Below are 13,454 nucleotides of genomic sequence, written 5' to 3' on the forward strand. Positions count from 1 at the left end.
ACTACAAAGTGTATTCTTGTTCCTATTTCCTGTTGTATGTATGTAAGAGCTTCTCTTGGTATATCCTGAGGTGTGGTGTTATAAGGTGTAAATGTTACATGTTACTTTGTGTATTATATTTTTTATATCTAATGTTTTCATTTTTTATGATCTTCTACTCCTGCTTCATTTTCACTTATTTCCTTGAGCATATTTATCATGCCTATTTTAAATTCTCAGTCTGCTCATTCCACTAATTCTGCTCCAAAAATACGTTTATGTACTAAAGGCTTAGAATAACGTACACACAACTATTTATAGTGGTCATCTTTGAAAGATTAAGATTATGAAAAAACAAAAAACAAAACATCAGTTCAACTGACCTGGACAGCATTTCATTTTATTTTATTATATAAAATGCAGAAAGCTTTGACTAAGAAAAAAAAATAAGGAAGAGACTTAATAGAAATTTTAGAATCTTCTTAGGAAAGCAATGATGGCTAAAGGATACCTTTTGTTCCAGTCATGATGAGCAACTGTTTTCTTGGCAATTCACACACAGTTCCAGAGACCATATAATCCCAGATTCCTCCCACTCACTCCTGAATCTTGGTCATGATTTTAGTCATCAGAGTTTGAGGAAATATAAAAAGATCCAAAATAAGAACACTCTGCGCGAGAGCCAAGCTCAAAGACTGGCCCTCTTTTATTCTGCTGAGTATATTAGGAGCAGGAAGGATCAAAGTTCCTGAAGGCATACCCTTCTGTTCATTTCACTTTTTTGGCCTGGGGCTCTAGAATGGAGCTGGGCATCCCACCGCCCTTCCTCCACTCACAGATATCTGCATAGCTGCATGTCCGGCACTTCCAAGCCTCCTCTACATCAATGCCTTGAGGCTCTCGGTGGCCCATCCAGTAGGCCATATAGTGCTGCACTTTGCTTTTCACCTCCTGCTCTTCAAAGTCCACAATCTCTGTACCCAGCACAGTGGTAGTCTCTTGGTGGATATATTCAATCTTCAGGATATCAATAAGTGGGAGGTCAGACAGTGTTAGAGACAAGAAGACTAGCTCCATAAGGTCACCCAAGGACTTCACAGAGAAGCCTCCTTGCCGGGCTTGCCTCAGCACTGAAGGTCCCAGTGGCTTGTCTGGACATATTTTTGTGTGGTGGATTAGGCTAGCACTGGTCACTTTCCCTTGAACCATGGCATCAAAGATATATTTGTATAGGCTGACTTGAAAACGGTCTTTTTTTTTCTGGGCTTCCAGAGGGAGCATAGGGCGCCTGCGTGTCTTAAGTTCAGCCAGTTCCAGTTCTCCCTTGGCTGTATAGCGCAGCTCATCAATTACTCCAACAAGCAGCACACCCTCCACTTCTCCAAACACTGGAAACTCTCTGATGTGTCCTTGTGACTGCAAGATAGGAATCATTGATAATATATTCAGAAACTTCACTGCCCAAGCATCTTCTTTAGTAGTGATGGGGATAGTCACAAGATCATGAACTTCTAGTTCTCTAGCTAGGTGGATGCTGGCACCAGTATCCAAAACAGCTGCCTTCTCGGGAGCCAAGAAACCAGGAAGCTCCTTCCCATATACCATTTGCTGTTCACACCAGTCCTGAGTAGACAGGTCAGTGACATACAAGTATTTAAGGTGGAATCGCTCCATAGGTGATGAGACATCCAATCTTCTTTTCCACTTTGGTAAGCTTATGAGCTTGTCATCCTTCCCAGGGAGTTCAGAAGAAGGGCCAGGCTTGCTCAGTGAAGCACTTGACTCTTGAGTATCTTCCAGGTCCAGATACTCTAGAAACTCTGAGTCACTCAAGTCTGAGAACCCTGAGGCCTCTGCTGACACCTCTTCTGCCGAGACCTCTTCCCCAGTCTCTGCCATGGCACAAGGCACTGCGTATGTTAAAAAAATGTATTATCCATATAAAAAATTTTTCCAAAGCACTGTCAGATTCTAATAAGATTAAAAGAATCGTAACTATTTACATTCTTTAAAGAAGCCTATCTATTTACGACCAATTAGTAGTGTAACAGAGTTGCCTTGGCCTCAATTTCTTCATTTAAAAGGAGATTTGAGGTTTGCCTTTTCTGCTTCAATATTCTACTACTTGGGGGCATTTTACATTATTTTGAGTATAGATTTTTGTAAATGTTGGAGCAATGTTGGTAAAACCACGTCTACTTCTTTGATTCCTTTGATACAAAGTCCTTGACTAGGAAAATAAAAGTCAATTACAAAATTTTCCTTGAGAAAAATCAGCTCCACAATGACTGTTTTTAAGTGTAGCTCTCAGGAACATAGTATGGCAAAATTCAAAGACTAACTATAGATAAGTAGATCGGCTCACACACAAATTAATGGCATGATGTAATGAGAGAGGATGTTCACAGCAACATGAAGAAATCAGATGCTTTTTATATTTAAGCTCTATTAAGGAAATGGCAAGGAGGAAAAGCTTAGTGGATTCTGCTCTACCCTTACTGATTTTATAAATTACCCTCCAAACATTACAAAAATTGGTGTTTCCCACCAGGTTTATTTTTTCATTCCACAAGAAATTAGCTTGAGAAGGAAAATATCTGTCAATAAGCACTATTAAATACCACTGTATTTGCTATAATAGTGAATATTTTAATGTGCAGTTATTGAGTGCTGGACACCAAGCCAAGTGCTTCCCATCCAATATCTCACTACTCTACTGTGGGACAGGTACTCTTTCTGAAATTGTTACTACAAAAAATTTCACACATACAGAGAAATAGAACAATGAACACCTAAATACATACCACCTAAATAAATGACTGTTGACATGTTGCTGTATTTGCATCATTCACGTGTGTATTTTTTTTTTTGCTATTTTAAAGTAAATTATAGATATCATAACATTTGAGATACAAATGCTTCAGCATACTTTCCAGATAAGGACATTCTCCTACATTAATTATAATACTGTTATTACATCTAACAAAATTAATAATTACCTAATATTCCCATCCATATTCAAATTTTCCCAAATCCCCTAAAATGTCTTAGACAGCTTTTCTTTAAACCAGGAAATAAAGACCACACATTATGTTTGATCTGTTTTGTCTCTCAAATATCTTTAATCCTAAGAAACTAGGCAAATTATCTTGTAAAGATATTCTTAAGCCTTCTTCCTAACCTCACATATCTAACCTAGCATAGAGACAAAATGAAACAAAATGAAGTATGACCAGTCTATCAGTATTTAACTTTGGGTGCCAGGAAAATAATCTGACACAGAATTCAAACTGATTGAGGTAACTATGAGCCAAATTTCCTCTTTGCTAATCTAATAAGTAATGAATAAACTGAATGCACCAATTCCCATATTAAAAGCTTAAGAAATGATACCATGAAAATGGCATTAACATTAGTTATGGTTGTACTTAACTCATTTTTAAATAATCTAAATGTCCCTAATGAAAGAAAACAGAGGTGTTATTTGCAATGAACAAAAGTAACAGAATGAGAAGACCTCTGCTTATATCCTATAAAGTCACTGCTTTATAGGGTACGTCAATAGTAAGAAAACACAGAAGCTGCACATGTGTACAAGTGTCTTAAATTATAAATGTGCCTTAGATGATGACAGTTTCAAAATGAGTAATGTTATTTGGATTATGAAGTCCCTGAAAATTGGAGAGAATCTTTACCCTCTGTCAAGAAACTGAAGCTAAATGGTAATTAAAATGTACGTTTGAAAAAAAAAATACACTTGGAGTGTTACCCCCTCAAGGGGAAGGGCATTAAATCCAAATCAACTGACCTTGAAAACATTTCATTTCAAATATTTAGACCTGGACTGGCCAATATGTAGTCCCTAGCCACATGTGGCTACTTAAATTAACTAAAATGAAATAAAATTTAAAACTCAATTTCTCTGTTGCATTATGCACATTTCAAGTGCTTTTAACAGCTACATGTAAAAGAAAAAAAAAATAACAGCTACATGTAGCAAGTGGGTCCCACATCATAAGGCAAAAATACAGAACATTTCCCTGATCACAGAAAGTGCTACTGGACAGTACTGATTTAGATTATTTCGTGTATAAGTATTAATTCCCAAAGAGAGAGTAAGCTCCTGAAAGGTATGGACTTTGTACTTGTTTTTACATACCGAAAATAGGGTAGCCCTGAACAGGTTAAGTGAAATGTTTTGTACAGAAGACACAAAAAGGGGGCCTTCTGTGTGGAATTATTCATCTAAAGGAAGAAAACAATACACTGGGGATGGACAATTTAGACTGAGATGCGTTGCCTGCACTTTCCTATGCAGAAAAAAATCCAGACAAGAGCATGATGCAGTGCATTGTGTCTCTAAATGCAGTTTACGTCCTTTGGACGTGAGGTGATTTTACATGGTACAAAGGTCAACATTGTTAGATGTATCTCAGAATATAAAGCTATTAGAGTTTCCATTAAATGCACAATTTCATAGAGAGTGTTTCTTAGAACAAGTTGGGTTTTTAAATAAATGAAAATAAAAAAGCTAAAATATGAAAATAACGATACAGGTAGTAATATAGGAACGGCAAAAATTATTAGGTGGTAAGTGAATGAAATGAAATGTGTGGGAAATACCAGCAATACCAGTGTCAAGAGTCTGGGGGTCCAATGGATCTAGATCATAAATTTTAACCTGCCTAGGTCAGTGGTATTTAGTAGAATTCTACTTGCCTCATGAGTACTCTGGGCAAGTTTTTCCTTTTCCTGAAGGTACTGACACTTAAGAGTACTCCCTTCCAAAGGTACTCAGCTACCCAACATAATAAAGCATTATATACATGCTACCATTCAACCAATGTGGATCTCCTTCCCCTTCCCAAGGAAGAGATGGGACACTCTATCTATTCCCCCTGACAAATGAGATTAAGCTTCAGGAGAAAGGAAACCTAATTCCCTGGGACTTGGCTGATTCTTCTGCTCAGCAGAAGTGCAGAAGGCTACAATGACGTAGCTAGGGGAGGAGGAAGGAGCTCTGAAAAACCAGGTCTGCACTAAAGAATCCAGATTAGCAACTCTGCACCGTGTTGTCCAGAACGGGGACTTTTGGTCCTTTCTCACCTGATCAGTCCATCACATTGCAGCATTCCCTTCTCTCTGATCCATAGGGCAGAGGCTGTTGCCCGTCCCAAATGCTAGGTAATAATGCTTGGCCTGCTCCCTGGGTCAAATTCTTCATGACTTCTTCGTTTTCCCCACACCCCGGATGCAGTTACTTAATCCAATCTTTGCTCCCTGAAAGCAAAAAGTCAAGAATAACCAAAGTCCCCCAGGAGCTCCAAGATCAGGTCCCTCTTACAGCCCCAAACCTCAGCCGAGTGCTCAGCAGAGACCTCAGGTGAGAGGCTTTACTTCTCTAAAGGGTTCCTGCTGCCTGTGGGACTGCCACGACCTTCACCCTCAACATCCTGACCTGCTGGGTGCAGCCCGGACTTGTCGGCTCCGCGAGCGCTTGCCTTGAGCCAAGACCTTTCCAGACGCCCCAAACCTCTGTCGCCCCAGGAAGTCCCTGCCTGCCCTAAAGTTTACTGGGCACCCCCTACAACGTCCCGTAGGAGCGGGAGACAGCAAGGGGTCGTCGGCCTCGGGAAGGGGTCCCAGTGGACCTCCGCGAAAGGCCCAGAACCCAAGGGAGCCTGGCCTGCGAAGGCAGACGCGACTCGCTGCCGCTCCCTCCCGGGGACCCGCTCCCTCCCGGGGACCCGCTCCCGCCCAGCGGACCCGCTCCCGCCGGGGGACCCGCTCCCGCCCGGGGCAGCGGCAACAGGCCGACACTCCCCTGCGCTCCGCACCGCAGCCCCTCAGCTCCCCACCCCCACTCGCGGCCTTGCCCTAACCTTGGCTGCTCCTCCGAGCCCCGGGCTCCACCCGGCTCCGCCGCGGCCTCGGGACCGCTCCCGGACTCTGCTCGGGCAGACCCGCGCCGCTGCAGCAGAAGAGCCCCGCGCGCCGCGGTCCGCCCCGCCCCGCCGAGGGAGCACGCCCAGAATGTCCGGAGGCCGCCCGGGCCCGCCCCCTCCCAGAGGCCTCCGCGGCGCCGCCTGGTCCTCGCGAGTCCGCGGCCGAAGCGGACTCCCTCTCGCGGCGGGGCGGGGCGGGGCGGGGCGGGGCGGGGCGGGGCGAGGAGACGGGGCGGGGTCGGCTCGGGGCTGGGCAGGATGGGGCGGGAGTGGGCGGGGCGAGATGGGGCGGGGCGGGGCGGTGGGCGGGGCGACGGTCCCCGCGCGCCGCTGGCCGTGCGTGTGGCTTCAGTCGGGCCGGAAGCGCGCTGCGGCCTGACCCGGAAGCGGTCCCCGCCGCGGGGCTCCCGGCTGCCTCCGAGCGTCTCCCGTGTCCCCGTGCCCCGGCCGCTGTCCGCTCAGTGCCGCGGCCTTGGCTTCGCCTCCCCGGGACCCCGCGCCGCCTCTGCTCCTCGCGCCCGCCCTCCCGGCTGAGAACACCCAGGAACTCCCTTTGCAAAGATGCTGGCGCCCGTCTTTTAACCGTTATAACACAGCTCTAGTCTGACATAGAAAATAAAGGTAAATTTAAGTATTGAAAAGATATGTCATCGTTAGATCAAAAATAGGGAAGTGGCAAGCCCCTTCCAAGAACCCTCCCGTGCCCCCTTCCTGAGCAAACCGCCAGCCTGACCTTGCCCAGTCTCCTCCTTGCATTTCTTTTTGTTTATTTTTGTTTTTCCTTTTCTTTTTTTTTTCTTTTTTTTTTGCATTTCTTGACAGTTTTATCACGTATGGGAGACTTGATTTACGGTCAAGGTGCCATCGCATAGTAACGGAGAACAATGGTCTTTTCAGTGAAGGCTCTGTGATGATAGGGTATCCTTATGAAAAAAAGTATATGAAATGAAACCTGAAACCTCTTACTTCTTCACGAAAATCAATTCCAGGAGTATTAAAGTCCTAAATGTGAAAAGCTAAACTATAAAGCTTTTGGAATGTGATACCGTGAGCTATTGTTTGGACTTCAAAAAAGGCAAAGATTTCTTTTTTATTTATTTAATTTTTAACTTATTTTTTATTGGTGTTCAATTTGCCAACATATAGAATAACACCCAGTGCTCATCCCATCAAGTAAGGCAAAGATTTCTTTAAAAATAAAATAGAAAATACTGTACTTGTACTGACACCATAGTCTTACACACCGGTTCCAGAATAATATAAAATTACAACCTCACGTTGTCAGTCTTTGATTTTAAAAATCCTGTGACTTAAGACCTATCTCTATATTTGGTAAATTCAGCCAAAAAGTCAAGTGTTCATTCAAGAAGGCATAAATTGTGTGTAGTATTCCCTGATGACGTGACTCAGATTTAATCTGAGAGGATAAGTAGGAGCTAACTGAACAAAGAAATTAGGCAGAGGGGCACCTGGGTGGCTCAGCGGTTGAACGTCTGCCTTTGGCCCAGGGTGTGATCCTGGGGTCCTTGGATCGAGTCCCACGTCGGGCTCCCTGCATGGAGCCTGCTTCTCCCTCTGCCTGTGTCTCTGCCTCTCTCTGTGTCTCTATGAATAAATAAACAAAATCTTTTTTTAACCTGTTTTTAAAAAAGAAACTAGACAGAAAGAAGAAAAGTAGCACAATTGAAGACCAGAAACCATGCGATAGTATGGAATATTTATAAGACTATAAGATCTTTATGACTGGAGCAAAATATGCTTGAGGGGAAGTTTGGGAGCCACTGCCAGAAAAATAAATAATGCTCTGTGCCAAGTGTTCTGTATTAAGAAGAATACAGAAGGTGAAGTTTATCTTCAAGTTATGAGAACCCACTGAGGGGTTTTAAGCAATGTGATTCAATTAATCAGATTAAGTTTGATTAAATACGTGTTTTGGAATGATCACTCTAGCAACAGTGGAGAGGGTAGAGACATGAGTCCAAGTCCAGGGGTGAGGCGGAGCTCTGAGCAGGTGGCACATTATGGCCGACATGCAAAGGCTGGTGGAAAGATTGGAGAGGGCAGTGGGCCACCTGGAGGCAGTATCCCATGCCTCTGACATGCACTGTGGGTATGGAGACAGCGCCCCAAAAGCAGGAGCAGCTCCATATGTGCAAGCCTTTGACTCACCGCTTGCCAGTCCTGGAGCAGAGTACCTGAAGATCAGTGAAGAGGTTGGAGGAGATGGTGTAGTAACATGCGGAGGTGGTCCACACGGATCTGAAGTTGGAGCAAGCTCTCTTGTTTGCAGCCTCTCAGTGCCAGCAGCCAGCAGGCAGTAAGCTTTCTGACTTGTTGGCACCCATCTCAGAGCAGATCCAAGAAGTGATAACCTTCCAGAGGATGAACAGAGGCAGCAAGTTGTTCAATCACCTGTCAGCTGTCAGCGATAGTATCCAGGCCCTGGGTTGGGTGACTGTGACTCCCAAGCCTGGTCCCTGTGTGAAAGAAAGGAACGATGTTGCCATGTTTTATACAGATTGAGTCCTCAAGGAGACAGATGTTGATAAGAAGCACGTGGACTGGGTCAAAACTTACTTGAGTATATGGACTGAGCTACAGGATTACATTGAGTTCTATACCACTGGACTGGCCTAGACCAAAACAGAATCTGTGGCAGAACTTGGTGGATTGCCATCTGGACCCTCTGCTGGATTAGGTCCTCTTCCTCCTTCCAGCAGCACCCCCGCACCCCGCGGCCACCTGTTCAGGCTCAGATGGGCCTGCTTCCCAGCACTGTTGCACAAATTAACCAGGGGAAGAGCATCACACATGCCCTGAAACATATATCTGATGATGTGAAGACTCACAAGAACCCCGCCCTGAAGGCCCAGAGTGGTCCAGTACGAAGCGACCCCAAGCCATTCTCTGCACCTAAACCAGGAGTCAGCCCATCCCCCAAGCCAACCACACAGAAGGATCTGGCTGTACCTGAACTGGAGGGCAAGAAGTGGAGAGTGAGAAATCGGGAGAGTGTTTCTAACCTAGTGATTGATGATGACACAGAGCTGAAACAGCTGGCTTACATATCCAAGTGTGTCAACATGACATTGCACATCAAGGACAAAATTAAGTCCATTACAGTAGGTAACTGTAAGAAACTCAGTCTGGTGTTCAATGACATGGTGGGCATCATGAAGGTAACCAATTGCAGGGATGTCAAAGTTCAAGTAGTGGGTAAAGTGCCAACCATTTCCATCAGCAAAACAGATGGCTGACACGTTTACCTGAGCAAGAATTCCCTGGATTGCAAGATAGTGTCAAATCTTTGTTTTAAAGATTTTATTTGAGAGAAGTAGAGAGGGACAGAGTGCACAAGCGCAGGAGGGTGGGCAGGTGGAGAAGCAGGCTCCCTGCTGCAGGGAGCTTGATGCAGGGCTCAATCCCAGGACCCTGGCACCATGACCTGAGCTGAAGGCAGATGCTTAACTGACCGAGCCACCCAGACAGCTCAGTGCCAAATCTTCTGAGATGATTGTCTTTAATCCTACAGAAGGCAGTGACTTTAATGAATTCCCAGTCCCTGAGCAGTTCAAGATCCTATGGAATAGGCAGAAATTGCTGGATAAGCAAAGTGCCACTGGGTTCTTTGTCCTCCCCCTCACACCATGGGATAAGTCTGTATCAGGACGGTTCTTTTCTAGATTTCCTTTCTGCTCTTAAACTGCTTCTCTGCTCTGAGAAGCCCAGCTACCTGCCTTCGCTGAAATATACCTCAGGCTGAGATTTGGCGCGGGAGAGCAGGTCAGCTGATCTTCTGTAGGAAGGTACGGCTTTTCCCTATCACCCCAACGACACTGCCAGTCCATTCTTAGGGAACCGCACACCAGGACTGGTGTGTTTTAGCTTTCAGCCTTTGGGGTTATTTGACCAACAGTCTTTCGGGAAGAATAAAGCAGTCCCCAGGGATTAACAGATCAGAATGTTCACACAACTTCATCTTTTTCTTTTTAATATTTTATTCATGAAAGAGAGAGAGGCAAAGACACAGGCAGAGGGAGAAGCAGGCTCCAGGCAAGGAGCCCGATGTGGGACTCGATCCAGGGTCTCCAGGATCACGCCCTGGGCTGAAGGCAGGTGCTAAAGCACTGAGCCACCCAGGGACCCCCCAGTTCATCTTTTTCTAACACTGAGCATGAAGGTAGCAGAGGCTGGTGTGATTCTAGGCTGTTCTTCTAACGAAACTAATTTTTTCACTGCTGACCAGTGAGGCAGGGGTTGCACTGGACTAAAGGCTGAAGCTTGGCCATCTAGCATTCCAAGCAACATGGTTTCCTCTAAGCATTCCTTTTATTCTGCATTCCACCCTGGGTGGGCCTGAACCTGAGAGTGCAGGTTCTCCTGTATCAGCTGCTGGCAGTGCCTTGCACCCAGGCCAGTTAAAGGAGTCTTGGCCCCTTCCTTTCACTGGGGTGGGTCCCTGCCCAGCACCTTCCTATAGAGACAACTTAGACAAGAAAAGAAAAGGGAAACCCACCATTCCGAGGAGGAATCTGGAATTCCTTCCTCCTTCCGTGCTAGATGCCTCTCCACCTTCACTGCCTCCTTTGCCCTGTCATGCTCAACTGCTTTTGGTTTCTGTCCGGGCACCTGATCAAAGGACTAAAGTCTCCACTGCAGCCTGGTCTTGGGTCTTATGTAAGAATCTCGCACAGCACTGCTGATGTAAATTACAGTTTTTCTCTCTAGGACACTTACCAAAATATGCAACTTTTTTAGTGGGAGGAGATTGTCCCGTAACCTCTACCCGTTTTCTGAGGCCTGTGGAAATAAATCTTTAGGTACTTAAAGTTATACAGGAAATAGAATCAGATTAATGCCAAACTTGGAAAAAAAAAGATGAGTCTCTATTATAGAAAAACCACTGGAACCCTAATGAAGACGTTAAAACGTGCTAACAGCCTAACAAAAGAGCTGACAATGGAATGAAGAGGAAGATAGTGAAGAGATCCCAAATAGATCATATAGGATTTAGTGATTGAAGGTGGTGACGGACGAGAAGTGGGGAAAGTTTAAACTGGAGAATTGGATGGAGGGTGGTACCACTGTATTGAGGGTCCAGATTTTATTGAAAAGATTATGAGTTTTGGACAACCTTTTTCTAAGATTTATTCATGAGGGACAGAGAGAGAAAGAGGCAGAGGGAGAAGCAGGCTCCCCAAAACAAGCCCAATGTGGGACTCGATCCCGGACCCTGGGATCATGCCCTGAGCTGAAGGCAGACACTCAACCGCTGAGCCACCCAGGCGACCTGAGTTTTGGACAAACTTTGAGGTGACAATGGGATATCCAAATGGAGATATTCAGTTGGATGTTGAGTATGTTCTGGAGCTCAAGAGAGATTCCTAAGACATAGGTGGAGATTTAAAAAGTGCTGAGCTGTTAACAAAACCAGTTAGACAAAAAGTATGGCTTGATAAAAAGAATGTGCCTAAGGACACAGCTCCAGGGAAGAGCATTTATGCGATCAGCAGAGGAAGAAGTGCCTGTAAGATAACCAGAATGAACAGCAATAACAGGCAAAAAAATAAATAAATAAATAACAGGCAAAACCAATGGACAGGCTCTAAAGTTAGAGACCTCCTGAAGCAGTAGCAGATCTAAGAAACAAAACTGTTAGAATGGCAAAGAACAGCTTTGCATAGCCGTTAAGGGCAAGTATTTGGAAAGCTAAGCTAAACCTGGAGGAAAAAATGCTCAAAAAATCAACTCAAGTAAAGGACATGAGTAATTAAAGGGGACTCTCCGTGTCTTCATCTATAAAGTGAGTTCTAATTAAGTGAATTCCTAGACCCTTTCCAGTTCTAAAATTCTGATCCTATGAGCTAGTGTTGAAGAACAAATTAGAATCTGGAATTCTATAAACAGTAACTCTTTCTGCTCACTTGCACCTCCAGCCATCCCACCCCCCACCCCATTCACACCATCCACAAGGTTCCCACAGTTCTCAGTCTTACCATTGACTTTAGAGTTGGGTACTTGACCTGTTTGGGCCAATAAGAGACCTTCTCTAGGATTTTAAGATTGGAAGTAAGAAAGGAAAGACAGCATTTTTTTTCTGGGTGATGGAAACAATGTATGTAAAATCTGGAGCTTATGGTAACTGTGATTTGCAGCAAGGTGCTTAAAAAGACACAAGCAGAAAAGGTGAGAGAAAGCTGCCTGGGTTTTCTGAAGTGCTTCAGGTCCTAGTTCCAGTCCGCTGTTAGAATATCTCCTGAGTTTAGTCTGAGCCCCCATAGGAAGGAGAAAAATGAGAGATGGAGCTATAAAGTAATACCTACAACGGAGGATCTAGGTGCCTGGCTTTGGTTACAACTGGAGTAGTGGCTGTGGGATGGAGAGGATGGGAAATCCATTAACATTTCACAGAGTCACTAAAACTTTAATAAACGTTTACCAGGCTGAAAAAATGAACATGTACAAAACCATGTGGTCCTGATCTTGGTGCTCAGCTTTCACAACATAAGCAATGTTAATTAATACTCTCATTCATTCATTAATGCTTATTAGAAAGTCACATCCTACCTCTTTTCTGTCTTCCTACATGTGTTAACTATAAGTTGCTAACATAACCATCCAATAAAATGCTAAGCAGTTGACCATCCATGGCACACCCTGCTATCCTAAGTACCCTGACTCAACTGTCAGTGTCCCTCCATTCCATCAGAGGGGCGACAGCCAAGATTTTACTTGCTAAGACAGGTGGAAACGGACTCTCATTGATCAAGAAGCTCCAGCCTCAGAAGTCAGGCATTAGAGCAGTTGATGGCAAAAGGCCTTCTCCTCCAGCTGAGATTTTGGTGGGCCTGGCTGCTGTTCAGGAAGATTCAGATTCCTCTCTGGCTCCAGGAATGGCAAGCACCGCTCTTTCTGGGGATGCAGCTCAGCTGGTACTTCTGCGCTAAGTTAGTGAGACAAACTGATAATTCTTTGATGATTGAAAGGGCAGTTGGTCCAGGACATACTTCAGCATCAGGTGGCTCCTACAGTTCTCTATCTTACTGGCAGGCAAATAAGTTGGTCCAATGTCTGCATGAAAGCCAGTCTGGCAATATCCATCATACAAATGCACATACCCTCTAGTACAGAGATTCCAGTTCTCAGAATTTACCCTACATATATATATACTTACAAGTGTGAGAAATAAAGACAAGGTTTAAGACTATTCATTCCAACAAAAGATTGGAAATCCCAAAGTCCGACCATAGTGAAGTGGCTAAGTAAACTAAAGTACATTCAAACCACAGAATACTACGCAGTTGTTAAAAAAAGAATGGGTAGGCACTTTGTCTACTAATATGTAATGACATTCATGATATATGGTTAATTAATAAAAGTAATGTGCAGAGGTGTTTAGAAAAGTAATGTGTAGTGGTGTTTACAAAATGTTGTCATTTATGCTTAAAAAGAAAAAGTCTGCATTTGCATCATTTGTATTCTTTTGGATACAAATAGAAAAATCTCTGGATGGGTGCACAAAATAATTAG

General features: G+C 44.3%; 1 protein-coding gene and 1 pseudogene across 1 annotated transcript; one reads left to right on the plus strand and one right to left on the minus strand.

Moving 5' to 3' along the window:
* Positions 1-352: 352 nt before the first annotated feature.
* Positions 353-6,013, minus strand: EXO5 (exonuclease 5). The gene is made up of 3 exons (XM_055341853.1): positions 5,862-6,013; positions 5,086-5,259; positions 353-1,889 (listed from the first exon to the last, which is right to left on the minus strand). Exon 3 carries the CDS (start codon positions 1,876-1,878, stop codon positions 748-750), a length of 1,131 nt encoding a protein of 376 aa, XP_055197828.1. The 5' UTR covers positions 1,879-1,889; positions 5,086-5,259; positions 5,862-6,013; the 3' UTR covers positions 353-747.
* Positions 6,014-7,931: 1,918 nt separating this feature from the next.
* Positions 7,932-12,871, plus strand: LOC129520463 (adenylyl cyclase-associated protein 1-like; annotated as a pseudogene).
* The last annotated feature ends 583 nt before the right edge of the window (positions 12,872-13,454 follow it).

The sequence above is a fragment of the Nyctereutes procyonoides genome, unplaced genomic scaffold (genome assembly GCF_905146905.1).
Source record: "Nyctereutes procyonoides isolate TBG_1078 unplaced genomic scaffold, NYPRO_anot_genome, whole genome shotgun sequence".
Classification (NCBI taxonomy): Eukaryota; Metazoa; Chordata; class Mammalia; order Carnivora; family Canidae; genus Nyctereutes; species Nyctereutes procyonoides.

Bases quoted from the DNA above. Each gene is read 5' to 3' on its own strand.
- EXO5 (XM_055341853.1), bottom strand. From the start codon at position 1,878: ATGGCAGAGACTGGGGAAGAGGTCTCGGCAGAAGAGGTGTCAGCAGAG.